Source organism: Hypomesus transpacificus, chromosome 10 (assembly GCF_021917145.1).
Source record: "Hypomesus transpacificus isolate Combined female chromosome 10, fHypTra1, whole genome shotgun sequence".
Lineage (NCBI taxonomy): Eukaryota > Metazoa > Chordata > Actinopteri > Osmeriformes > Osmeridae > Hypomesus > Hypomesus transpacificus.
The window spans coordinates 1,277,632-1,304,005 of NC_061069.1; the positions used below are offsets into that span (position 1 = coordinate 1,277,632).

General features: G+C 46.6%; 2 protein-coding genes across 2 annotated transcripts; both read left to right on the forward strand.

Annotated features, from left to right (window-relative positions):
* The first annotated feature begins 314 nt into the window (after positions 1-314).
* Positions 315-8,079, forward strand: dusp22b (dual specificity phosphatase 22b). Its single transcript, XM_047027254.1, has 7 exons — positions 315-463; positions 1,157-1,190; positions 1,400-1,482; positions 3,741-3,790; positions 4,833-4,907; positions 5,283-5,454; positions 7,557-8,079. The coding sequence occupies exons 1-7, from the start codon at positions 443-445 to the stop codon at positions 7,701-7,703; spliced, it is 582 nt and encodes a 193-aa protein (XP_046883210.1). The 5' UTR covers positions 315-442; the 3' UTR covers positions 7,704-8,079.
* Positions 8,080-8,543: 464 nt separating this feature from the next.
* irf4a (interferon regulatory factor 4a) lies at positions 8,544-14,962 on the forward strand. Its single transcript, XM_047027253.1, has 9 exons — positions 8,544-8,966; positions 9,361-9,560; positions 9,829-10,015; positions 10,805-10,893; positions 11,103-11,289; positions 11,680-11,769; positions 12,177-12,593; positions 14,365-14,477; positions 14,586-14,962. The coding sequence occupies exons 1-9, from the start codon at positions 8,957-8,959 to the stop codon at positions 14,727-14,729; spliced, it is 1,437 nt and encodes a 478-aa protein (XP_046883209.1). The 5' UTR covers positions 8,544-8,956; the 3' UTR covers positions 14,730-14,962.
* Positions 14,963-26,374: the final 11,412 nt, after the last annotated feature.

Sequence of the window (26,374 nt, forward strand, 5' to 3'; positions counted from 1 at the left end):
TCACTATCCACTGCTTTGTTGTCACCATAGCCTGAAGTTTGGTCGTTGGGACTAAGATGCTGTCTCAGCATTATTATCTTTGGCTGGATGAGAAAATCACAAAAGCCTGCATTGTGAAAATTACAATTGTGTTAAATTAAAAAGTTTTTCTCAGAGACCACTTGCATCCTGAAAATTTGGCATATGTGACCATCCTTTTTCTCAGCCCTAGTTGAAATAGGTATTTCTAGTAACATGCTTTTGAAAATCACACGCATTGTTGAAAACAAGAACTACAATTCCCAGAATACATCTGAATCAGACAGCGTTTGCAGCACACTGCAAATCGTAGTGAGCTGTTCATATCGCTCAGCTTTGGGAAAGCAGCCGTAATCTTCATACCTCGGGCAATACATTGCAATTTTCCTCGGCGTTCAGTGTTTTACTGAGGTCATTGTGTAAAATGGGTAATGGTATCAACAAGGTACGTTGTTCTTACACTTTGTGTTTGTAATATATGCATGCGCTTCCAGTTGTCCAAAAGTTATTCAGGTCTAGACTCGAGTAAGCTCTAATATAGACGGGCGTTATCATAATTAGATCAGCCAAAGCGCTCATAGAAAATTTGTGTCGAAAACGGAATACGCCTGTTACACATCTGTTGAATTGCATGTTTGCCAATGTTAAGTGAGTGCAAGATCCCCTTTAAGCTTTCACGGTAAAGTGCAGTTGAGCACAGTAGAGTATTTTGACAGGTCTGTATGAAATAATCATTCGATGTGGATACAGTCCTTTAAGACACATACACAAATACTGACATTTTAAAGGTTTTTAGGCTCACTGTCAGAGATCTTTGCAACAACATCCAAGAGGCTACTCCATTGTTATCTCTTATTATGGCTCATGTCATAATTCAGTCATTTAAGCTTCTTCAGCTGTTGTTCTAGGTGTCAACTAAATATATCTCAGACATGTCATCAAGGATGCCTCGGTGTCCCCTTTGTTGGAGTGATATATGTTCTGTATGCGCTGGCTAAAATAACATTTCTATTGTAGTTCAGTAAGCATTTTAACTACAAGTAGGGGTATTTACGTATTTGGGCATATACAATCTTGATAGCCATGGTATGAAATCATTTATTGCTCTGATCAATAATTTCTGCACATTCTCTTGTAGGTCTTGCCTGACCTGTACTTGGGAAATTTTAAAGGTAGGCTATGTTTTATCAATTAATACTGGTATTTGTATATGAGCCTTGGGGGTTTGATACCAAATTCTATCAGGAACCCATGACTCAGTGTGAATTTAAATCCACCATCCCTCTTATTGATATCAAAATCGTAGAAAACCCGTAAAGCATGTAGAAATGATTGACAAATCAGTTTCCTATGTCCCTCTTTACCCTGTGTCTTGTTCCAGACGCGCGGGACCGAGAACAGCTGGCAAGGAACAACATCACACACATCCTGTCCATCCATGACAGTGCCGCCCCTATCCTCCAGGTATACCACCACCCTCACACAAACCATCTCACCAAATCTCCCGAATAAGCACCTCCCAATGTGTTTCCCTGAAGAACCCCCCCCCCCAATCTCCATTCTTGAACTGCTAAAAAGCCAGTTTCATGAACAGATATCCGTATCCTCATACCACTGTCAGACACAGTGCAGGGAAGCCAAGTCCTGGCACTCCTGGCTGTGAGTCTGTGTGTCAGCCACCCAGGAGCACCTGACCTCACATCCTGTTAGGCTTTGAGGACTCGTCTGACAGGTCCTTCAGGACGGGCCAGCTATTCCCCCCAAAAATCCGTCAGGTTATCAATGTGCCGTACGCACAGGGCCGTAACTACCATTGAGGACACCGAGGTCGTGTCCTCGGTATTTTTTTTCGTATTTCTGTTTATTTTTTTGCTTAAATCGTGGTATATGAACTCAAAACAAAGTACACGTGAAACTGACTGCAGGACGATGATCTTGGTCTCCCACAAACCGTAACGTGATTTTATACTTGAAGAGCCGAGTAGCTCAAGAGTTTGGACATACGTGCTGCGCGTCATCAACAAAACGTACTGTCGTTATGGTAACCACCAAACACAAGTCGGACGCTGATGTTACCGCCATAGACATACCGCTACTGTTAGTGAATAGCCTATGTTAGTTACAGTCACTGGAAGAGGAGCGCAGCAAACTAAACATGTAGGTAGGTTAAGAGAAGTTTAAGTGGCAGATGACTGTGAGAAGAAAGATTCATTTTCATGTGGAAATATTTGTATTGCAGCAGCGTACTACTCAGATAAGGAAACATCAAATCAAAGTTTGGTTAACTCCGTCAGTACCGGTTGTCAATCAATTTCCACCGGTTGAATCAACATTCATTTTGCGATTGATATGTCATTGATGTGACTGATTGAAAATGAAATTCAGTGGCAATTGGGAAATATCAAACTGACTCGCTATCGCTCGGTCGATACGTTCCAGCCTCAGTTTGATACAGTATTTCCCGGCATGACCGAACGGTCGAGGTTAGTAAGTAGTTTATTATATGGCAATTTTAGATTCTTTTCATTTTGTAAACGAAAATAAATGGTACCTTTAGGCTAATTGTAGCTAGCTCTCAAGTCTTCTCACGGTGTGTGTTTCATGTGTTGCCAAGCAACTCATTACTTTTGATAGAAAGCGGACAACATGGTTCTGCTAAAATTGCTTTAATTTCATCACAAAATAACGACACAAGTGATTCAAAGAGTCTGGTCTTCATCATCACTTTCGATGACAAAGCTTTTCAGCATCATCTGGATAGTAAAACTCAGCAGCTGACTCTCGATATCGCTCATTTTTAAGCTGACGTCAGAGGGCAATACGGATCCGTATTGACCGGCGAGGAGGGCAATACGCGGCTGGGGTGACTACCCATTATCCAATCAGAACGCTTGTACCGTCGTTGCCATATAATAATAATTTAAAAAAAATTGTGGTAACTTGCCCTTACTTCATGAGTCCCATAAAGGTCCTTCAAAAAGCCTCAGAATGCCCCATGTTTACCTCAAAATTTCAAAAGCTCCACACCGCCCCATACTCAAAAGTCATAATGATGATGTTTTTGCTCCTTAAGACTCAATAAGAGAAAATGGCCATATTTAAATAATGTAATTAAAAAAAATTCCGGGGGAGCATGCCCCACGAGCCCGCCTAGAAGTTCTGACTCATGACCTCAGTATTTTTTGGGCCCTGCGTACGGCCCTGCGTACGCAGCTCATGTTGGGTTTGATAGGACACTGGAATGTGCGCTGCGTGGGCGGGGGAGAGGGGGGGGGGGGTGTTGAGTGGGCGACGGAGAAGGAGAGCTCCGCTGCTGAAGCTGACAGGCTCATGTGTGTTTGGCCCTGATCCAGGTGCTGCTGTTCCTCCTCAGATCCTGACCCGTTACTGCTAGTTAGAGAATCACCAAACTGATGACCGATCAGTTTCTACCAGCAGCTAGCTTGACCTTATTCACTCCCCCCCCCCCCCCCCCCCCCACACCCCTCTCCCACCCAACCCCCCAGAGCCAATCCATCTGTTGTCATCACAACCACCAGAACAGCACTGCAATCACACAGCAGAATGCTGTCTGTTGGAGTGTACGTGTTACATAATGAGTCTCAGTGTTGCTGGTAACAGTGGTTAGACAGAGGTAGGTGACGTGACGTATGATGAACGGATATCTGATCAGAGCAGCTGATGGAGAGACATGGGGCTAACAGGAAGCTTTCTCCCTGCAGGAAATGACCTATCTTTGTATCTCTGCGGCCGACCTGCCTTCACAAAACCTGTAAGTACTCCTGACACACTCATACACGCACACACGCCCAGACACACACACACATCGGAGGGGAAAGTAGAGAGCCGAGCAGGACGGTGAGGAGTAGATCCATTCTCTCTTCGCTACTGCGTGGGTGTCTCGCCTTCGTTTCCATCTGACGGGAAAATCATGTTCTTTCACGAGCACACCGCTTCACTGGGCACCAAAGCGCTGAATAAATACACTGGGGTTTGCGCAAGGAAGTTGTCGATCGGCCTTGCTCGATGCCGAAATGCACTCATCTGAGTAAATGGGACTACAGTCGTGTAGTGTGTCATGCATGGACTGTAGCGCCAACACCTGGATGTTGGGAGTTCATGAAAGAGCATGCACGTGCATGCGCACACGCCCAGTCACACCCTCTCCCCTCCAGTCTGCTCCCTGACAGGCAGGAAGGAAGTACCCAGCCCTGTGCTGCAAGGTTGCACGCGTGGCTGCACGCCTATTTTGTACACTATTTTTACCCCCACACGCACACTCGCATGTCTCAAATGTCCCTGTCACCCTCATCACCATGTTAGCCCCGTGCCTCTTTGTACCAGACCCTGGTGTGGTACAAAAACAGTCCTCTCTCCTCAGAGAGAGACGCAAACACATGCGCGCGCACACACACACACACGCCACCTTGTTATCTGATCCTGTCAGGACGATAGATGACCCTCAGCGGTTATTCATGCCGCCTTACCTATCCAAACCCCTTTCTGATCTTGGGATTGTGGAGAGAAGGGGGAAGGTGGAGTGAATACGAACTCAGAGAACGATACAAGACATACACTTGTTATTGACATGTTTATGACCTGATTGTCACTTGATCCACATGCAATCAGCTACCATTATTGATCGTTTTACATAACTAAAGACTCATCTATTCTCCCTAGCCAATGATACTTTCTGTGTACCATATGTATCCTTGTGTACTAGTTCATTATTTTTAAACTAATATTTGAGCTTGTTGTACCGTTGGTAAGCATTGTTTGTGTGATATATGGATGTAAATGTGACTTGACTCCAGGACTCAGCACTTCAAACAGAGTATCATGTTCATGCATGAGTCCCGACTGAAAGGAGAAGGCTGTTTAGTTCACTGGTGAGTGACGTCCAAGGAATTTAAATAAACAATATACAGTATTTATGTAGGCTATGTAGGCTCAGTTTTTGACATTTTGCAGGACAACATTTTAAGGGGATTTGGGATTAGAATCAGTTAGATTTCATAGTTATTACATGTTTCGAAAAACAAAACCAATGGTTCACTGCTGAGAGCACACCAGTGAACTGTGAACTTGAGATGTACTAATAAAGCAGGTGGTTATTCTTGAACTTCCCAAAAGACAGACAATCTAGATTTCAATGAATTCATGCTCATCAACGTGATGATTGCTGATAGTCCCTTGTCCTGTTCTTTCTGTACTCTGGCCATGCCTAGTTATTTTTCTATCCATCACTTCCTCTCTGTGTGCAGCCTGGCCGGCGTGTCCCGCAGTGTCACCCTGGTGGTGGCCTACATCATGACGACCACAGGGCTAGGCTGGCAGGAGGCCCTGGCGGCCGTGAAGGTGGCTCGCCCTTGTGCCGGCCCCAACCTGGGCTTCCAGCGCCAGCTGCAGGAGTTTGAGACCACCCAGGCAAGCCAGGTAAGTAGATATACCGGACACAAGGGGTGCTATGGTAGTGCTAAGATGTGTGCGTGACTTGAGTTGACCAGATATGTTACTCCCAAACTCTGAACTAACAGACCCCTCTACGGTGTTCATTTTAGGACATCATCAGATCTCAGACTCAAGTGTCTCAGACTCCAAAGAAAAGGCGTCAGGTCTCGGAGTAGCCTAAATGTCAGTCAGTCTCGGAAAAACATATGTCATCTTCAGACAAAACAGAGGTCTCGGAAAAACGGCCTTGGACCAAACGTTGTCAGTCTCGGGCGAAACGGCATCAGCTGAAAAGGCTTCAAACCAAACGGCCTCAGAAAGAACCTCTGTCAGCCACACTTTGTCAGAAAAAAAGTTGTCAGAGAGAAATGAGGGAGCTGTTGACTAGTTTCTGAATGAGCTAAAGTAAAGTAGCAGCTTTTACAGTGAATACCGCTGTGGTGTTGTTTCTGTTATGTACAGCAAGCAAAAATATTTGTCATATAATACGAAATAGTTGTTTTCTGCAAGCTAATTCACTCATTTAAAGTGTTTAGTCGTCTGGTTGCCATGGATATACAAACTCAGTGTCAGAAACACTCAGTGTTAGAAAATGAAGTTCGCTAGCTAGTCAAACATAACAAACTAGCAGAAGGTCTGTAATAGTACACAACATATTTTTCTTTTGAATTGTTTCCTTCATTGTATATGTTAATGGCGATAGCGTTGTGTAATTAATGCTATGTATTAGCTATTAATGTTATGCACAGAACTTTACAGCCACAGAGTAAGCTTAGCAATTTAAATTATTTTACATTGAAACTGTGCAAAGCCCTGTAGGTGTAAAATTGACTGGAACAATTATTTAAATTTACCCACAGAATTTATGAACTGAAGCATCTCTGAGCTGTTATTGCAGCTCAACTCAGTATCCCTGTTATTGTGCCATTGATCCTCTCAAATGTTTGCTTCTTAACATTGCTATCTGACAACTATTTTTCTGACAAAGTTTTGTCTGAGGCTGAAAGGTTTTTCTGAGGCCATTTGGTTTGAAGCTGTTTCAGCTGATGCCTTATCGCCTGAGACTGACGACTTTTGGTCCGTGGCCGTTTTTACCGAGACCTAATTCTGTTTTGTCTGAAGATGACATATGTTTTTCTGAGACTGACTGACTTTTAGGCTACTCCGATGCCGTTTCACCCGAGTCTGGTGACTTTTGGTTCGAGCCCTGAGGCCTTTTCGTTTGAGTCTTACACTTGAGTCTGAGATATAAAGATGTCCTAAAATGAACACCGTACCCCTGACCCTATAGTACCACAACTCTGTAATCACATTCCAAGAAATCAAAACATGATGCACTGTATCAAAATAAAATACTTTGGATAGTAAACTAAAAAGTGTTTGGATAGGTTATTGGAGAGTATTGTTCAAAATCAACCATCCCAAAAAGTGTCCAATTGCCACTTGCCAAATGACTTAATTTAACGTTACTCAATCCAGCTAGAAAAGCCACTTAGCCTCACCAAGTTTCTGTGTATAATATATTGGCTAAAGGGCACAGGGTCTCCTTGCTCCTAACAGACGCAGGGCCAGGGCCATTGTGAGAACATAAATTGGTTGCTGGTTGGTATGATGCTGCCTTGACAATTTGAAAAATACAATGGTCACAATGTCAGCGCTATAGTGAAGGTGTAGGTCCTCAGGTCCAGTCTTGTGGGGGGGACCTGAGAAACGATGCTGGTGGTGCTACCATTCATGATTCATGTCTCTCTCTCTCTTTTCCTCCCTCTCTCTCTCTCTCTCTCTCTCTCTCTCTCTCTCCCTCTCTTTCTGTCCCTCCCTCTCTCTCTCTCTTTCCCTCTCTCTCTCCCCTCTCTCTCTCTCCCCTCTCTTTCTGTCTTTCCCTTCCTCTCTCTCCTTCTCCCTCTCTCTCTCCTCTCTCTTTCCCTCTGTCTCTCCCTCTCTCTCCCTCTATCTATTTATCTTCCTCTCTCTTTCCCTCTGTCTCTCCCTCTCTCTCTCTCCCTCTCTCTCCCTCTCTCTCTCCCTCTCTCTCTCTCTCTCTCCCTCTTTCTTTCTCCCTCTTCTCTCTCGCTCTCTCTCTCCAGTTTAGGGAGTGGCTGAGGACGGAGTATAAAGAAAACCCATTCCATGACGAGGTTGACATCCGCAGCCTTTTAGCCAGCAGCCCCAAACCCAACAAGGTGGATGTGGAGGTGCAGGCCTCCCCCCCACCAGGGCTGCAGGGTTCCTGAGACTCCATACCCAAGGTTTAAAAGGCTTGCACTACTGGATGATACCATCCTGGCCCTAAGAGGGGAGTCCTGTCTCTCTGTCAGCACTGTTTTGGAACAGACTGTTGTTGCTCTTTAAGTCTCTGCTGGAAAGAGTTGGATGAAGGAAGTAAATACGATGTAACAGGATTTTGAAACAATGTTTTTTTTTCGAAGTTTATAGCTAATGTTACAGCTTCAATTATCCTTAATGTACAGTATAGGCATACATACAGGATGCCATGTTAAGTATGTCTGTTATTTTATTTTTTACAAAACTTGTACAATGTGGTTGTAATGAGCTTGAAGACATTTCAGCTACATATTTGTGCCATAATAAAATAATTTAAGAGTTGTAACGGTTGGAAGACTATGGTGAACCCACTGTCAGAGAATGTGATGACAGACATTCTCAGCTCTATTTACCTATGCTTCCTGGCTCTCTTCCTGTTTGTGCGCTGTGCAAGACAGGCCTTGCATGACTGCATCTGAAAACAGCCTGCTCAACCGATAACGTGCCTAAATTTAAGACGTTGGGTAAACTATTTATTCACCCGGCTACATAGTTAAAAACAGTCCGTGGGGCTCTTTAATTTAGTGTCTTTAATGATCTCATTGCTACTTTACTGGAGCCCAAAACGATGATGATGACGTGAACATGTAGCTAATAGGCTGTTATGGAGTGTAGCCACTGGAGGGCAGCCATAACCATCACAGTGAAGCCAAAGTTCATCTGTCAAAGAAATTACACCACCAAGTCCAAAGTCGTTACATGAGCCTACGTAAAATTATTCCCCCATACACTTGAAGCCTTGTGGGTTTACGTTATCCATATTAGCGTACTTTAAAACAAAACTTAATTTTAACGATTAATACGTGTATTGTTGAACTTTGATGGCAACAGACGACAATACGATCAGTGGAATAAATGACAAGTTTAGGGAGATTTTGTTTAAAATTATTCGCAGGTAATTGTTCCATTCTACTCCGGTGTTTGCGTCCTGTATTGCCGCTCTGGAGGGATTCCCCATCTGCTTACTGTAGGCTACTAAATGCAGCCTACCCGATAAGCTTCAAAGAAATGGAACACGGTCGCTTCGCGCGTATCCCTTCTTTGAGAGATGATGTTACGCAGAAGCCCCTCCCGCCCAGGCAAATCAAGATAGATATTTAAGAGTAGGACACCCCAAAACGTTTCTGAAAACTGTTAGACTGATTTCATCAAAGGAACTCCCATGGTCAAAGGTAGGAACTGGTTTATCAAGCAGTAAACAATTAAGATAACGTAAAGACTGTCGCGCATATCAAGTTTTTCTCTGTTTAATAACGTAAGCAAAAATGCTAATAATGTTACTACAGCATGAGTGTTTAGGACCATTGTGAAAAAAGCTCGAGCGGCTCTCAGTAGTCATTAAGTTCTAATGCTATGTGGAAATGTGCATTAATTCATGTAATTGACACATTATTTATTCTTAACCAAATTAAGAGATAGGTTTGGACACTGAATAGTGACAACTTCATCAACATGTCCATCTCCATCTTACCCAAACTCATTTGCTGTGCATTGTTAAACTCTACAGAAGCTTTGCATCTCTCATCATCATCATGCCCACACTTGTCTTGCATGCGCTTTTGACAGATATGAATGTAGAGGAGGACAGCAACCTGTCTGTCAGTTGCGGCAACGGGAAGCTTAGACAGTGGCTGATCGATCAGATTGACAGCAACGGGTACCCCGGATTGGTTTGGGAGAATGACGAAAAAACCATTTTCAGGATTCCCTGGAAACATGCGGGAAAACAAGACTACAATCGAGATGAGGATGCCGCGCTCTTCAAGGTGCGTCCGGGCACCCTTTGACCTGAGCGCAGCGCGATACAGAATACTTCGTAATTGGCACTACAATAGCACATATAACAAAATATTTTGCCCTAATAGAAGTCTGAATTATACATAATTATATTTAACTAGCCAATGTTAAGGGACACTGTTGCCAAGTTTAAAGGATGTTTTGCAGAAAAACCTACCTGCCTATCGTAGACTTTTCACGAAAATGTGAAGAAAAAAAAGTATTGATAGATCCATTGAATGTTGATAATCGTTTCAGGCTTGGGCACTTTTCAAGGGTAAATACAGGGAAGGGGTAGACAAACCAGATCCTCCTACGTGGAAGACAAGACTAAGGTGTGCCCTCAACAAAAGTAATGACTTTGACGAGCTGGTGGACAAGAGCCAACTGGATATTTCAGACCCCTACAAGGTTTACAGAATCATTCCTGAGGGAGCAAAAAGAGGCAAGTGAATACTTTCCTAATTCTGTGTAAAGGTAGCGTTAGTATAGAGATGTACTGACATTGGAGTTAGCAGTGACAAGTACTGGATTGTCCAATGTCGGCTAAATGAACAACAAAAAGATACAATTTAATCGGCATCTTAATCTTATTTATGTACAATTGTTTTGTATCCATCACTAACAGATTCATTTCCTTTTTTCGAACTTCTAAACTCAGTAAAGAATACCAAGTAAAAACATAATTAATTGAATGTCACAATGAATGTTTGGTTTTACCCTCGGCTGATGAAGCAGGAAGCACAGAGGAAGCTGAATGTACCAAATAGGCCTCAGAGCTTTTTTTAGAGGCCTTCGGTTAGCATGAGCAGAATGAACATGCACAACGCTGACAGTCAGTTCCAGCTTTGCATGAGACTCACTAAGAACCTGACAACCTCCCTTTTACCCATACAGGCCCTTTCAGTATAGAGACCACTACGAGCAGACAGTGTGCTTTCAACCTGCTTTACAGATTACATTGTGCTTTACAAAACGTTGTTGTTTGCACATTTGTTATTGCTTCCACTCCGTTGACAAGCCACCTGACCTGACATGTTTGTTAAACATCTTCTCACCATCAGTAGGAGAAAATCAACTGAAAAGCTGCAAGCGATTGGTTCCTCAATCGTGTGTGACCTCTAGAAGTTCTAGAGAAGGCCAGTTGTTTCTCTGAGGGGTGGAAGGATGACACATTTCACACAGATCTCCGTTCCTGATTGTGTTGTTTGTTGTTGTTGTTGGTGTGATCTAGGGATGAAAATGGGCAATGTGGAGGATTCAATGTCACACACAAACTCTTTAAGCTACACGCTTCCTCCATACGCCTCTCCGCAGAACCAGGTGGGTCGATTCTTACGCCTGTCCAACAACTTTAAAACGCCGTGTTCTCAAGCAGGCCCATCGGTCGAAGTCCCTTAACGTCTGATTACTGCCATGCGGATGCCACCCTTGAGTGCTTAGAGCATTCGCCGTGAACCAAATTCCAGCTCTGCTCGTTTACCCTCGGGCCTCTCGTCAGCAGCTGCTAACGTCCTTCCCTTCGCCATCAGGTACCCGGCTACATGCCCTTCCAGGACAGGAAGGACTGGAGAGAGTACCCCCCCGAGCATCCTCCCCTTCCTCCCCCCCCTCCTCCTCCCCCCCCCCCCCCTCCTCCCCACCAGCCCTCGCACGGAGAGCTTCAGTTCGGCCAGTGCCACTACCCTCCTCTAGGCAGACCCTGGCCCTCTGACAATGGTAAGGCTCACCAACCTCTCCGCCACTTGTCGCCTCGAAATCAACCAGCCGAGCCCCGACTGCAAAACACCAACATCTGTATTCTAATTGGGAAACAGAGGAAAGGGTTGCGTAGAGACAAACAAAGCTCATGGTTCTGTAGAAGAGATTCGACCGCTGCCACTTCTCCAAAAACGTTAAAGGTTCATTCAGCACACATTAGGCAGGTTCCTCCTGACATGAAAAAAGCCACACACGTTGAGTGCTCACAGCACCAGACCAAATCTGGCACGGTGGAGAAATAGATGAGCTACTGTTGTCGAGAGAAACTCCAAACTCTGAGCTGCTTTTGTTTTCGGTGTGTGCGGAGGATGTCGAGTGTTCCGTGTTTGATCCTTGTGCTCCCTTCAGGGTACCAGATCACAGGCTCCTTCTACTCCTACACCCCCACTGAGTCCCACGCCACATCGTACACCGTGGAGCACAGCAATGCCATTTCTGGTAAAGCGATACTTCTGTACACACACATACACACGTACACACACGCACAGAGTACACAGTTTATCAAACACAAAACCGTGGACACAATAGGCAAGATTAGTGAATGGCATTGATAAATGTTCTACTTTTTTGTTGATCCTTTGCCGTTTTCTATGACACATTCTCTTCCCTGTTTTACAAACTTTGATAAGGTCATTACACTAATCACAGTCTAGCATAGCATACAGCAGCATTGCCTCCTGTCATAATAGGTCACAGTATTGTAAGACTATATGGACATAACATGTGTAAGTGATTCATGACATAGAATAAGAAGTCACACACCATGACAGAAAATGTGTGGATAAAAAAAGGAAGACGTACCGTCTGGTTTATGTTTGCTCGACTGCTGCTCCTCGCTCCCCTAGACTGCGGCCTGCATGTGTCTCTGTTCTACCGCGAGTTCCTGGTGAAGGAGGTCACCACCACCAGCCCTGGCGGCTGCCGCATCACCTCCTCCCCCCCCTCCACCAACTCCTCCTCCTCTTCCAGCCCCTCCTCCCCCTCGTCCCCCCTACCCGGGGCAGAGGAGCGGCCGGGCGGCGCCGAGACCATCCTCTTCCCCTCGCCCTACCCCCAGTCCCAGCGCAGGGGGGCGGACAAGCTGACCAACGTGCTGGAGCGCGGCGTGCTGCTGTGGATGGCGGCCGACGGGCTGTACGGCAGGCGGCTGTGCCAGGGTCGCGTGTACTGGGAGGGCCCGCTGGCCCCGCACACAGACAAGCCCAACAAGCTGGAGAAGGAGCAGACCTGCAAGCTGTTTGACACGCAGCTGTTCCTCAACGGTGAGCACCGGGACACAGCTACTGCGCTGTTGGAGATGCGGGAGGGGACTGCAGGATGAGGTGGGGGGTGATGGGGATGAGGACGATGGTGAGGGTGGTGATGAGGGTGATGGAGAGGGGAATGAGGATGACGGTGAGGTTGGTGATGAGGATGGTGGTGATTGTGATGGTGAGGATGATGGTGAGGGGGATGAGGATGATGGCGATGAGAAAGACGGTGAGGGTGGGGATGAGGATGATGGTGATTGTGATGATGTTGAGGGGGATAATCGTGATGGTAATGATGGTGATTATGGTGATGAGGATGATGGTGATTATGGTGATGAGGATGATGGTGATTATGGTGATGAGGATGATGGTGATTATGGTGATGAGGATGATGGTGATGAGGAATATGGTGATGAGGATGATGGTGAATATGGTGATGAGGATGATGGTGATGAGGAATATGGTGATGAGGATGATGGTGAATATGGTGATGAGGATGATGGTGATTCTGGTAATGAGGATGATGGTGATGAGGATGATGGTGATTATGGTGATGAGGATTATGGTGATGAGGATGATGGGAATTATGGTGATGAGGATGATGGTGATGAGGAATATGGTGATGAGGATGATGGTGATGAGGACGATGGTGATGAGGATGATGGTGAGAGTTATGATGAGGATGATGGTGATAAGGCTGATGGTGAGGATGATGGTGATAAGGCTGATGGTGAGGGTGGTGAGTAAGCTGATGACTAAGATGAAGGAGAGAAGTGTGATGCAGATGATGGTAAGGAAGACAGTAATGTAGAACGAGGTTGGTGATGATACTGACATTTGGGAAGTCCCACCCCACATTGTGGTGTGACATGGAGAAGACCCCCTTGTCACGTTGTCAGCCATGGCCTATGGGAGTCTCCCTACAACAACCCCCGCCCACCTCCCTTGTCCTAACGCTGATAGGGTTTTATTACTTTTCTTAGTTGTTTTATTGTTTTCATCGATTTTTGGGATTCCCGCAAAGACTGCGGCTTCTGTTTGACTTGTATTATTGTTTTTACTGATCGTGTTACATTTTATTTATATTGGGAAACCACAAACACTGTGGCCCAAGATACCGCAAAGACTGTGGCTTGTCATCGAAAGGCTTGAGAAACGTAGGTTCTGGACTGCTCTGCAAAAGGCTTGGGATTGTGTGTTTTGGATTTGAATTAGTTACATTATGTTTGGACATTTTTATTTATATTGTGAAACCACAAAGACTGTGGCTCGAGATACCGCAAAGGCTGTAGCTTTTGTGTTCTGGATTACCCCAAACACTGCGGTCTGTTTTCTAAAGGGTTTTAGTACTTATAATACTGTTTTTATTGATTTTATGTAAAGCATTTTGAGCTGCAATTCTTGAATGAAATGTGCTATATAAATAAAGTCTTATATTATATTATAGGCCAACTGATCACCCAGATCTGCTAAACGGCCCAAGCATGTTCTACTCATCAACAATGTCCTTCGCCACTCTCCTTGATCTGATTCACAACAATGTGTGTAACATCAACCTTGTGTTGCCCTAACACGAGCTGCAGCTATTGCACTCATCCATTTCAACCCATCTACTGTAGCGAAGGAGAGATGGACTCGTCTTTTTTCAGGAGCAGCTGGTCAAAGTGCTGCTGCTTGTGGGTGATACCATTATCTCACGACACCCTCTACCCCCTCTCTCTCTCTCTCTCCCTCCCTCTCTCCCGCCCGCCATTCCCCCTTCCCTCCACCTCTCCCCTCCCAGAGCTCCAGGGCTATATTCACCACGGTCGTCCCATGCCCAGACACCAGGTGGTGCTGTGTTTCGGAGACGAGTACCCAGACCCCCAGCGCCAGAGGAAGATGATCACAGCTCAGGTAACGCGCACCGCACAGCGCAGCCCTCCTCAGTCCCACTATCCATGGACATAGCCCTCCTTGTTCTCCCCCGGGCTGGTCGGTGACAGTGAGCATCTTGTGTTCCAGGTGGAGCCCATGTTTGCCAAGAAGCTGGTGTACTACTCCCAGCAGAGTAGCGGGGCGTACCTGCGGGGCTATGATCTCCAGAGCCAGGAGCCCTCTCCTCCAGGGGACTACCAGAGGAACCTGCAACACAGCCTGGACTTATGACCACACACACACACCTTTACACACCTTCACACACCCACACACACACCATGGTCTGTGTTGGGTATGACATGTATGTCGGCTAATTCGCCAATGTGGCTAAACAACTATTGCGGAGCATTAGCTTGATAGATGGATCAGAGCACAGATGGTTATGTACAGATTTGTATTTCCGATATTTTGTAACTTCTTTTTCTTTTATTTGAATAAAGATATATAATATTTTGCTTTTAAAACCTTGATGGCACTGATTTTCAAGGATCCTCAGGATTCCTTCTCCAGACAAGTCTGATTGTGGATCTGAATGTCAAATCACAAGAACTGAGATGTTCAAGATATTTTACAACTACACCAAACGATGATCTCATGAAAAAACGATCTGATCTCACCCCAGTAGTTTGTAAAATTGTTTGGACTGGCTTCCATTATACAATGGGCCTGCAGAAAGCAGTCTAAACTCAGAAAGTTGGCTGTTTTGTTTTCCATTAATCATCTTACCTTGTATCTCACCCTGGCCTCTGCTCTGACTGTGGTGTGTTTACCACTAGAGCTGGGCTATGTGTGAAGTATATGATCATGTATGTGTGTGTCAGAGGGAGTATTTGTGTCAGCGTGTGTGTGTGTTTGCATCAGTGGCGTGTATGCGAGTGTGTGAACATGTTGATGTGTGTCAGCGTGTGTGTGTGTGCGCCTGTCTGCGTGTGGGTTACTCCTTTTCCTGTGACGTCTGTGGCTGCTGATGGGAAAGCGTTCGAGCCCACAGGTAACAAACCACAATACCTGCCATAGTAGGGTGTAGGGGGGGAGGGGAGGAGGGGAAAGACCCTTCTTGTCTCCCTCTCTCCAGGCACTCGCCTCGCCGTTTGTCACGTTGCTCTCGGCGCCAGCGCGTTCACACCAACAGAAGAGGGCGAGCTCGTGTGTGCGCACTGGCAACCCCATTGTGACAGTGTGTAGAGGATGCGGTTTGGGGGCGATGTTATGGGGGAGGGGGACAGCGTCGGTCTGAGGGTGCGTGGAGCAGGAAGCATCGAGCACAGGTGCAGCGGAAGACTGGCCCTCGAGAGAAACACACACGCTCACACGCACAATGGGGGACAACACAAGGCGACATATGTGTGACTGAGGATTCCTGAATGGTTGTAAATCATTCACTGAGCCTGTCAACAACATCCACTTTGGGTTGTGATATTTGGGGTCCAAGCAGAAAAGCTGTTTGGGCACCAATTGAGTTTCTTCTTTTGGCATTGAGGTAGGCCTATAGAAGCCACTAGAACCATGTGGTAGATATTGTGAAATTGGGCACTCTGATTGGGGACAGTTCCCTGAATCTTTTCACCCATTCTTGTCTGTGCCTCAAGCACTGCGGCGCCACCAATCATTCCAATTTGGAGGTCCGTTTGAGAGCCTTACTTTTCAACTGTATGCCCTGTTTCCAAAAACGAGATGAAAGATGACATTGGATTCCTTGCATTAAGCCAAGCAGTTTAACACATTCCACATTGGGTTTTCCGCCATATTGGATTTCATGAAAAAGTTCAAAACATTTATATGTCACCAATTTTGGCCAGTGTTCACGAAATCGGGCATTTATGTTTAAAAACATTTAAACAGCAATATATATACTATCGATTCTTCACCAATCACCAATCATCTTCAGAACAATCTCAAAAAAGTTCCCCGATGATGTTCAAAAACCATCCCTTACCATCCAAATCAAAGCAAACAACCAGAACAGGACGTGAGGTGATATCTGAGCTTCATCCATTCTCTGGTCAACTGACATAAAACTCCCTATCAGTGCTGACAGCTAGATTTGTTACATAACATGATCAGATCAAGTTGCCATGGTGACTGTGCGCTGCTTGACTGCTTAGCCCCCTTATCGCAGCTTGCAGCTATTTCTAATGAATAACATACAATTCACTCCCAGAAGAACCAGTTAGATGTAATGGACGTTTTGGGGAGGGGAAGACCACGCCTCAACTCATGTCATCTCATTACCACACACCAGATACTCATTAGCCAATCACAATTACACACCCGGTGCCCTTAGCCAATCACAATTACACACCCAGTGCCCTTAGCCAATCACAATTACACACCCAGTGCCCTTCTGCTCATCACAATCCCACACCTGAGACCTCTCAATAGGCGACCACACTGTAGCTACAACCTCTCCTCTTGCACTTGTGTGCTGCATACTACTTTTGCTACTCACCTCCCTATCCTCCTCTACTCTCCATTTCCCCTTTCTGCCATCCAGGCATCTCTGGGGAATGTTCCGGGCTCTGAGAAGCCCAGCCGAGACCTCAGGACTCCTCCGCCACACCCAGTCTTCTGCCTGGAACTTTCATCAGTTCACCCAATCATCCATAGTTACTTATTCAAGTGAAAATAAAGTGTCTTCAAATATGGAGAACTTGGTATCAAAGGACAGAGCTAAAGAAGATATAAGAAGTCCCTTTGATTAAGTATAAGGCAACATAAATGTGATGTCCTTTGAGTTGTAATTTTCTCTCTCTCTCTCTCTCTCTCTCTCTCTCTCTCTCTCTCTCTCTCTCTCTCTCTCTCTCTCTCTCTTCCTCCCTCATTACACCGTTAGTCTCTCTTGTTCACTTTGATTCTATTTCAATTCTCCAATGCCTAGAAGTAGCAACATAAAAGTTAGCAACAGGGAGGAAGCTGTAATCATAGAATGTTTCCATTCGGCTGCTCAATGTGCTGTTAGACGAGGGCCCAGTTCCACTATGGCCACAACAGCCTGTAAATGTGCTTTTGTATTAACCTTCGTACCTTGTCTGGACTGTAACTTTAAATCGTTGGACGATGGTTGGTCCGTAACATTTCGGGTGGATGTAAGTCATCCACTATGCGTTACCCGCATCGGCAGGTTGGCGTTTCTGTTTACGTCTACACTAATATGATATAAATTGAGATAAAAGGATTAGGGTTTGATTGAATGTTCTGCATTACATCTTGGTTATCACGTAACCGGTGATGGAAAAACCCCACCTATTCCTCTGAGACGAAACTGGTGGGCAAGGAAATAGGAAGGAAAACTATCTGTGGTCTCCACGTAAGGTCAGCAAGGAGGAGCCGTCAGGTTCCCAATCCTGGCCTCCTGACACACACACACACACACACCCACACACACACACACACACACCCACACACCCACACCCACACACACATCCCAACATACACAAATGCATGTACAAATGCACACATGTACATACACACACTCAACTACACAAACAGCAAACACCAATACGCAAACAGAAAAAAACTGACGTGAACACCAGTGCTCCAACCATTCAATCAGAAAAATGACGTTATTAACTGACTGACTTACTGTAATGGTACAATTGCTCTAAGATGAAACATTAAAAAAAAATCTTTGGCCGCTCATTGTGACAGTCAACCAGACAATATTGCTGAAGTGGGAGTAACAACAAGGGTCCTGTTTCATGCTTTTTCCCGTCCCTGTCCAGAGTTTCAATCTCTGCAGTGACTTCCCTTTCACCTAAACCACATAACTTTCACCATGGCCTCAAAGTCAAACAAGACATGAACTCAAAAATCAGAATCTGAATCAGCAGGGTTACCCAAGAAAGTCATCATGTCTGCAATGGAGAGCAAAAGAGTGAGGGACAAACACAAAACAAAACATTACATCTCAGGTTATGAGTGCATATCTCCTCCCGTGAGGTGTCATTAGATATACTATGCTAACTAGTATTATTATTTTTATTAACAAGAGGGACCAAAGAGGCTCTGAACAACACCACAGGCAGGTTTCGGTTTGGCCCAGAGTGTATTTACCATGAACAGTCATTTTTTCCTCCATCTTTAATTCATGCATTGAACATCACACTTCCCTCCATTCCAGAAAATCCCCATAAACGTGCACGTGTGCATTGAAGAGAGGAGACGAGAGAAGTAGATAAGCTTGATGAGAATTTGAAAATCAACAACCAGTCATTCACAGTGTGGTGTTTCCCCCTCGGCCGGAAGCTGTCTGAGAGAGGCTTCAGTTTTTCCGCTTCTGAGTCGTTAGTCAGGGGCACACACATTGTCCCTGAGTCTCTGAGTAACTTCTCCTCCACCTTCATCAGCTCGATCAACCCACCACTCCTGAAGGAGAAACGAAACTGTTAGGACTGTGTGGCTAGCTGGTTACTCAGCATGTTAACTTGAACAATAAAGCTGAACAAAACTGTCCTCAAATTGACTTCTCAATGAAACCTCTGGTTTAGCTTTTTAGTCACGAGCCAAAAATAATCTAGTCCTAGCTGGTCCCTTTTCCTAAAATACTAGCACGAGAGGCAAAGGTCTGTCAATCAGTTCTGAATGTGTAAAAATGAAAAACGAATTATTGCATGGTGGCTAAACAAATATATTTTGGTTGTTGATCATGCTTCAACAAGCCATGTATTTTCACCGCTCACGTTATAGTAACTGAGGCTTTTCTTGGGGAAAAAACTGTGCACATATAATATCATGCTGAAGATCACTATACCGTCACATAGTGTGAACATATTTTTGTGTCGTTAGATCACACACCCATGTCTCTGTAGACTGCTTTAAAAAAGGCGAGCGGAAAATAGCAAGAAAATATTATTTTCCCGTCACTAAGATTGTACTCTACTGGCCTCTGCTGGACATAAACGAAAACACGCCATGGTCCGTCCTTAACAGCCAGACTGCCCTCTCTCTGGGTGGCTCAGGTATCAGTTACAGTCCTCGCTGTGTGGCCGCAGCCACACTGAAAGACAGGCACATGACAGGACGAGGCGCACTTTTTACTCGACCACAGTTGCCATATGGTGTTCGCTAAGCGAGACCGAGATCAAGGAGAAAAGTAGAGGAAAGGGTGACCGAAAGACACAACGATTTTGAGCGAGAGAAGAACAGGAGAACAGAACGGAGGAGAGAAAAAGAGCAAGAGAGAGAGAGAGAGAGAGAGAAAGAGAGAGAGAAAAGGTGGAGGGTATATGAGAAATAAAAAAGAGAGATCGAGTACGTAAGGGATGGAGCCAAAGAAAGAGAAAGCAAGACCAAATGCCACCCACACACCCCTACAGGCCTGCCTGCAGAAGAGAGTGGGCCTTGTCACATCGATCCTTCTCTCTCTGAAGTGGGGTGCAGCTGGAGGTTCTCTCAGTGTCTATAATAGATTTTCCTTGTTTGAGGACAGGCCAGGACAACCTAAACAACCCCCGACATCAGGAATCTGGCCCCAAACGTTCACACGCACACAAACACATGACTGAATTCAAGAAACGTTCCTTCCCTCGGCCTATGATTGTAGCCTGTCAGTGTAAAATTGATAGTTACCAAAATATACGCATCTTAGAGACAGTCTGTTTGGCGTTCAAGTTTGAGCTAAAAGGTTCCTAGCGAAGGCTGTATCTCTAGCAGTTCAAACGAGTCAATAATACTGGAGGTTTGTCATTGGGCTCTGAATTCAAAGTCATAAGGAAAGCAGAGACCCTGTCACTGACCCTAACCCAGGCCTGTCCAGGGCTCACTGACAGACACGCTCACCCCGCCTGATCCCCCTAAAGCCTGCTTGACCCCCAGGGTTAGGGAAGAGTGGACCCCATTACCAAAAGAGTGACCTCTGAACTCTATGTTTGACCTGACACACTCCTCAATCAACACCTCCCGCACAATCACAGATGTCCCGCTCCAGAGAGCCGTGTTGTCCGTAGGCCCTGACTCCGAAAAGACGATGTCATAGAAGTCAGACTCCGGGTCTGTGGGGAAACGGTCTAACCTCCGGCCTCCAGTCAGCCTGGCAGAGCGTCCAGGGAGAAGGCATGAGAATGTCCAGGCGGAATTGGATACATCTTATCAAGTCAATTAATCAGCCCTGCATTGTTTTGTCACATACTCATATTTATCTGAACCTCCTTCACTAACAATGAGAACGCATGAGCGCGACGCAGCGGCAGGAAAACCACAACAGTTGTCGGATGATAATAAGAAACAGCAAAACAGAGGGCAAACAGACGACCACGACAGGCTGGTAAACAGATGGTGGGATAAGCAGGCAGAACAATGCTCTGGCTGGACCATACCTGGCAGAGGTGGAGGTCTTGGAACGGTGTGTGTGTGTATATATGTGTGTGTGTGAGGGGTAAGGATTTATTTTGAGAAGGTGCACTAGATATAGTGTAAACTGCCGACTGAGCACAGAGAAGAGAGAGTTGGGAGAGTTAACATTCTGCATTCACAAGCAGCACCAACAGCTTCAGACGGTCACTGATGCAATACCGGGCACTGCCAGCAGGGTGTGATACAGGATGCAGCCGTCAGCTGGAGTCTGGAGACAGCTGGAGAGTGACAAGCAGAGTTTCCTCAGAGCCAAATGACCACCAAGTGAGCAGAGAGCTCTACATCCCAGCCATCAGCACGTTTACACAGCCTCTGATCCCTGGTAATGACCCACGAACCAGCCTCCACTGACACCCCAGTTTGACACACACACAAACGCACACGCACACGCACGCACACACACACACACACACCTACACACACACACACACACACACACACACACACACACACACACACACATACACACACACAGACAAACACACACACACACACACACACAGAAAAACACACACACAAACGCACACACACACACACACACACACACACACACACAGATACACACACAGATACACACACAAACACGCAAACACACACACAAACATGCACGCACAGATAGGAGCAGAGTAGGGGGTGGATAGGAAGGTGGCTGGAGGGACAGCCCTGGGCCGTGTTGCGTGAGAGGGGCCGGGGGCTGTGCTCCAGTCTCTGTGTGGTCTGGCTGTGTGGTCTCCAGCTGACAGACAGACAGGCAAGCAGGGAGGAGGATGGGAGACGAGGGGAGTGTGTGTGTCTCTGTGTGTTTGTGTGTGCGTGTGTGTTTACTTTATCCAAAGCCTGGTTCAGCAGCTCTGCAGCGGTAACCTGTGGGGAGATCCCTGTCTTCTGACACTGTGTAAGCCCCTGGTACTGGCTGGGGGATAAACAGACAGGGCCCGGACACACGGGGCCCGGACACACGGGGCACTGACACATGGGGCCCGGACACACGGGGCCCTGACACACGGGGCCCTGACACACGGGGCCCTGACACACGGGGCCCGGACACACGGGGCCCTGACACATGGGGCCCGGACACACGGGGCCCTGACACACGGGGCCCTGACACACGGGGCCCGGACACACTGGACAGTACTGGAAGGGCAGCTTTGGGGACAGGGTTGTGTGATTGCTCCAGTTTAATGAGAGCAACGGTTTGAGATTGTGATGAATGGGTTCCTTTTTGTGAATCTTGTGCATTGAAGTTGAGGGTTGAAAGCGAACAACTTCTTTTCTTCTGTGTGAAAAAATGCTTAGTCGTCTTGGTTTTTGCTGCAGCCCATCTCACAGGAGTTCCCCGACAGTAATATATAGACTTGCTGTATATATATACAGTACTGTGCAAAATTGAAAAAAAAACGGATTTTTACATGAATATTGTCTTCAATGTATCGATGTTTGACTTCTGTACACAGAAGTTACTACCTGTGTGGCAGTGTAAAAGAGCAATGTTGTTCAGACATTTCATCATTCCTAAAGCAATTTTGCTTACATGTAACTTGTTTTTGTGCCTAAGCCTTTTGCACCTAACTCTACACTGCCAAATGCTCTGAGAGGACACTTAAAGCATACCGTTTTCGTGAGTGGTGGGGAACCTCCAAACACCAACGCACCTTTAGCCCTCATATCCCCCACCATCCAAACATGTCCCGCTCCTTCACACAAACACACATTCACATCATGTCAACCACAGGCCCGCTCCAGGCTGGGCCCTGCTAGCCTGCTCTCTGGGGAAGGCTATGTAATGCTGCACTGCTGAGAAAGCGCCATGAAAACATAAATACAACCTCGTCGCATTTCGAACCGTGTAAATAAACAGGGCCACCCAAATTTCTAATTACAGCTGGTGTGGAAGGCAGGAAGTAGGCTAGCGCTGGAAAGCCCACCTCCCCAATCCGCCCCTCCTCCCCCAAAGGGTGTCCGGGTGGGTAGGTGAGTTTTGGGGCGGCGGGGGGGGGGGGGGGGTTGGGGAGTGGAGTATGAGGCATCATGCCATGGATGTGAGACAGGGACAGTGGCGCACAGCGTAGAACCATCGAGGACCATTCTGCGCGGCAACCCCCTCCACCCACCTCCCTGGGTTTGTCCATGCTTCAGTGCTTTTGCAGAGGACCAACTCTCCAGACGTCCTATACTGAGCATGGACAGCAGGTGGGAAGACACAAGCTCCTCTGAGAGGGCTCAGTGCTCGTTGTCCCTCCAGCATCAGGTCTGACAGGCTGGCAGAAACACCAGGGATGGAGGTGACATCTCACAAGTTAGGAAGTGGAGGGGCGCCCACAGGAAGTGTTTAACCCTGAAATGTATTTCCTTCTTACACAGCTCTCTCTCCCTCCCTCTCTCCGTCCCTGTCTCCGTCCCTCTCTCCAGTTCAGTCCTCCCTTCTCTTTTTCATTTATGATACAAGCTGTTCAGCTTTTCAGGTACCACCTCTTCACATCCACCGTAAACCCCAGCCTGACCCCCCCCCCCCCCCCCCCCCCCCCTCCACCCATCTTATCAGGGCCTATCAGTTTTATCAGGTTCTCTCTGTGGTTGAAATGAGGCATTCTCACTGTAATTCCAGCAGTTCTGGGAACGACTCAGCAACAGCTAACCCCCCCCGCCCCCCCCCCCCGCCCCCCCGCCCCTCGGACCACCCAGGCACTGCACTCTGGTAGAGTTGAGCAGAGACCTGGCCTCGATAAGACATCCTGGTACCTTTCTCCGGGGGGAGACAGCTCTCTAATAGTGTAGTGGAGATGGACCCGATAAGCTGTGAATCAAAGAGGACAGCCTCGCTTGGAGGCCGGGCGGCCCTGCTGTGTGTGTGCCTGTGCACCGACACGCTCAGAGGCTGGGGCTCGAGGCCGGGCATCGCAAGACCCTCTCAGCCAATAGAAACACACAGCCTCTCCTCATGTGCCCCCTAGAGTCATACTGTCCTCTGCCAGTGGTTGTGTTCACACCAAACGACTGATAGGATGATGACTGCCTTGTTTAATTACTCCATTTCCTCCCAAAGGTGGTAAATGATTTCAGGATTTTTTTCATTTGCCTTCCATTTGCCAACCTTCTCAGACAAGCCAGGGGATGAAGTAGGCATTGGCATTTTACATGTGGAAGGCTTTCATTTACACTTTTGTATATTTTTTTCCACTCCTTTCTGCCATTGTAGTCCTCTATGTATTGTATTGATGGCCGGCTACCTACGGTCCAACTTTGGGTAAAATGAAGCGTCAACTGATCGACTGGGCTGCCAACATCCAGGCTTGCCGTCCTCGGATGCCGTGTGGTCACTGATACGCTGGTCCGTGGATGGGTTGCCAGGTTCCTCCTCATTCCACCCTCCATTGTTCAGTGTTTATGTTTGATTGGTCTGTGTCTGCTCTGTTTTTCCCCCGGGCTCCCATCCAGCCACACAGGAAACAGCCAGTCTAAACAGCGGGCAGGGGAGAACCTCCTTCCCCTCAACCCTGGACTGGGAGCTCAGTGTAAACAGATAGGGGTTCACTGTGGAGCTGAGATCTGTGAAAGTCAGAGTTGTCAAACGAGTTGTCTACATTCCAGGGCTACAGTGGACCAAAAAAAATTGCTACAAAAAAATCAAACTGACCCGATTACTTCCCTGTCCAGTTTTATCAATGTGGCATAGTTTTCACATTTTAGTTTGCGTGTACCACTTTGGGAAATTAAAACTGCCACAGTGTAGACTGGGAAGTCTGTAATTAGGTCTGGTGGATGGGGGAGGATCCATCCATCCCAGAATCCTCTCTGAGAGGAAAGGAGCTGTATTGACTGTTAGAGCCCTTCCAGCCGCTCAGAGACTCCTGGAGAAGCTTTGACCGCTCAATCAGAGAGATCAGCTGTTGTTCCAGCCTCGCGTCTCTCCAAGACTGCTCAGGACACCGGCTCCAAGGGGGAGGATTGAGCCCATAACCAATCATAACAAGGCTGTGTTCATGTGTAACCGCATCACCGAGATTGCCTTCTTCGAGGTGTCAAAATGAAAAAAGGACGCACTGCGAGATTTGCACTAATATTGACCTTCCATTAACAGAGACTTACAGCCTCTGTCTGGGATAAGCGTTAAAACCTTCTGGAACCCTCTGGGAAACATCGTTTTGAACAGCAACATGGTGGTTTTAACAACCCCGGTTAGAACAATAAGCCAGGTTCTGGTGCGGTTCTGGAAAGACCCTGGTTCTGGTTTATGTGGGCCTGCACAACATGGCTTGGAACGAACGTTCCCCTGGTGTCCACATGTGGTTCGAGTTACTCTAACATTGGGTGTGTTTACTTACAGCATATTCATTTGCAGTGTGATGATCAACTAGATTAGCTACGAGCCTGTCTACGGCTAGTTATGAATGGGACACTTGTGTCTTTGGTTATTTTAATCAACCTGGTCTTTAGTCGTGTTTTCGAGGCAAATGTCAAGAATGTGGTTATAAAAGTAGAAAATCTGAGAACGATATAGAGCACGGCGTGGGACTTACTCAGTGAAAGATGACCTTTAAACAAATCGATACACTGAAATAAAAGTATTCAGGGGTAAAAGATTAGTGTTTCTGATACTTTACCTCACTGCCCCTTGATTCAAGCCTGTGTTGAAAAACATGTCAAGAACCTTTTTTAAGTGGCGAGGGTCTGCCTCGTCTGCTATGTGGTAAAAGGCTCTTAAACTGTATAAATAAACCACTCCGACTGCTCTAATAGAGCCCATTACCTTGTCTTGAACACGCGTGCCAAGCCACATGCTGCCAGTAGGGGGCATGTTTGGACGCGTTTGTGAGACCTGTGTGAAAAAGGACTTTGTTTTCCTCTTCCCTGAGATAACAAACCAACTCACAGACCCATGTTGTTACCCAGTGGAATTAGAATGAGAGAAACGCACACGCCGCTCAATCACCTAGCACGCCATAACCCTGATGATCGCACTTGATGGTAGGTGGGGGTCACACACGCCTATGTACCACCTGCCTAGTAAGCTTTGTCCAGGTGTATGTGTCTGTATGACTGTGTGTGGATGTGTATATACTGTATGTCCCTCCAACTCGATCTGCATCTATCAGCACCCACAACCCGTTGGTGGCCCACAGTGACATTTCAGCTCAGACAGCATTTGAGCTTTGATCCTCCCACAGCTTCGCCGTGACCGCATCATCCTATCCTGTCCGTTCAGTGGCCCCTTTGCGTGCTAACTGTACTGTACAGGGCCACTGTCTGCCTCCTTCATTTACATGGATTAAACAGTCAGAACGTGGCACGGTAGGATTATTGGCCTTGCTCCTGTCAATCTGCCAGGTCAACTGGTCCGATGTATGATTGCTGTACAGGCACAGGGATGTATTGTCCTGTCTTGTATGGCCCAGCGTCATTTGGGGTGTTCTCAGTGTGTCCTGTCTCCATGGCTGTCCGTGTGACGGTGATCTGGCAGCCATCAGACTCACGTGCCATGGTATCCCCGTCGTCCATTCTTCCCGTCAAATCGGGTATTACTAAGT

What these genes read in the sequence shown, in the direction of transcription:
- irf4a (XM_047027253.1), top strand. An exon ending in AGGATGCCGCGCTCTTCAAG is followed by an intron (nt 9,561 to 9,828) that starts GTGCGTCCGGGC and finishes TAATCGTTTCAG; the next exon opens with GCTTGGGCACTTTTCAAGGG. An exon ending in ACCCTGGCCCTCTGACAATG is followed by an intron (nt 11,290 to 11,679) that starts GTAAGGCTCACC and finishes TGCTCCCTTCAG; the next exon opens with GGTACCAGATCACAGGCTCC.
- dusp22b (XM_047027254.1), top strand. Translation starts at nt 443, where the DNA reads ATGGGTAATGGTATCAACAAG. An exon ending in TGGGTAATGGTATCAACAAG is followed by an intron (nt 464 to 1,156) that starts GTACGTTGTTCT and finishes ATTCTCTTGTAG; the next exon opens with GTCTTGCCTGACCTGTACTT. An exon ending in GACCTGCCTTCACAAAACCT is followed by an intron (nt 3,791 to 4,832) that starts GTAAGTACTCCT and finishes ACTTGACTCCAG; the next exon opens with GACTCAGCACTTCAAACAGA.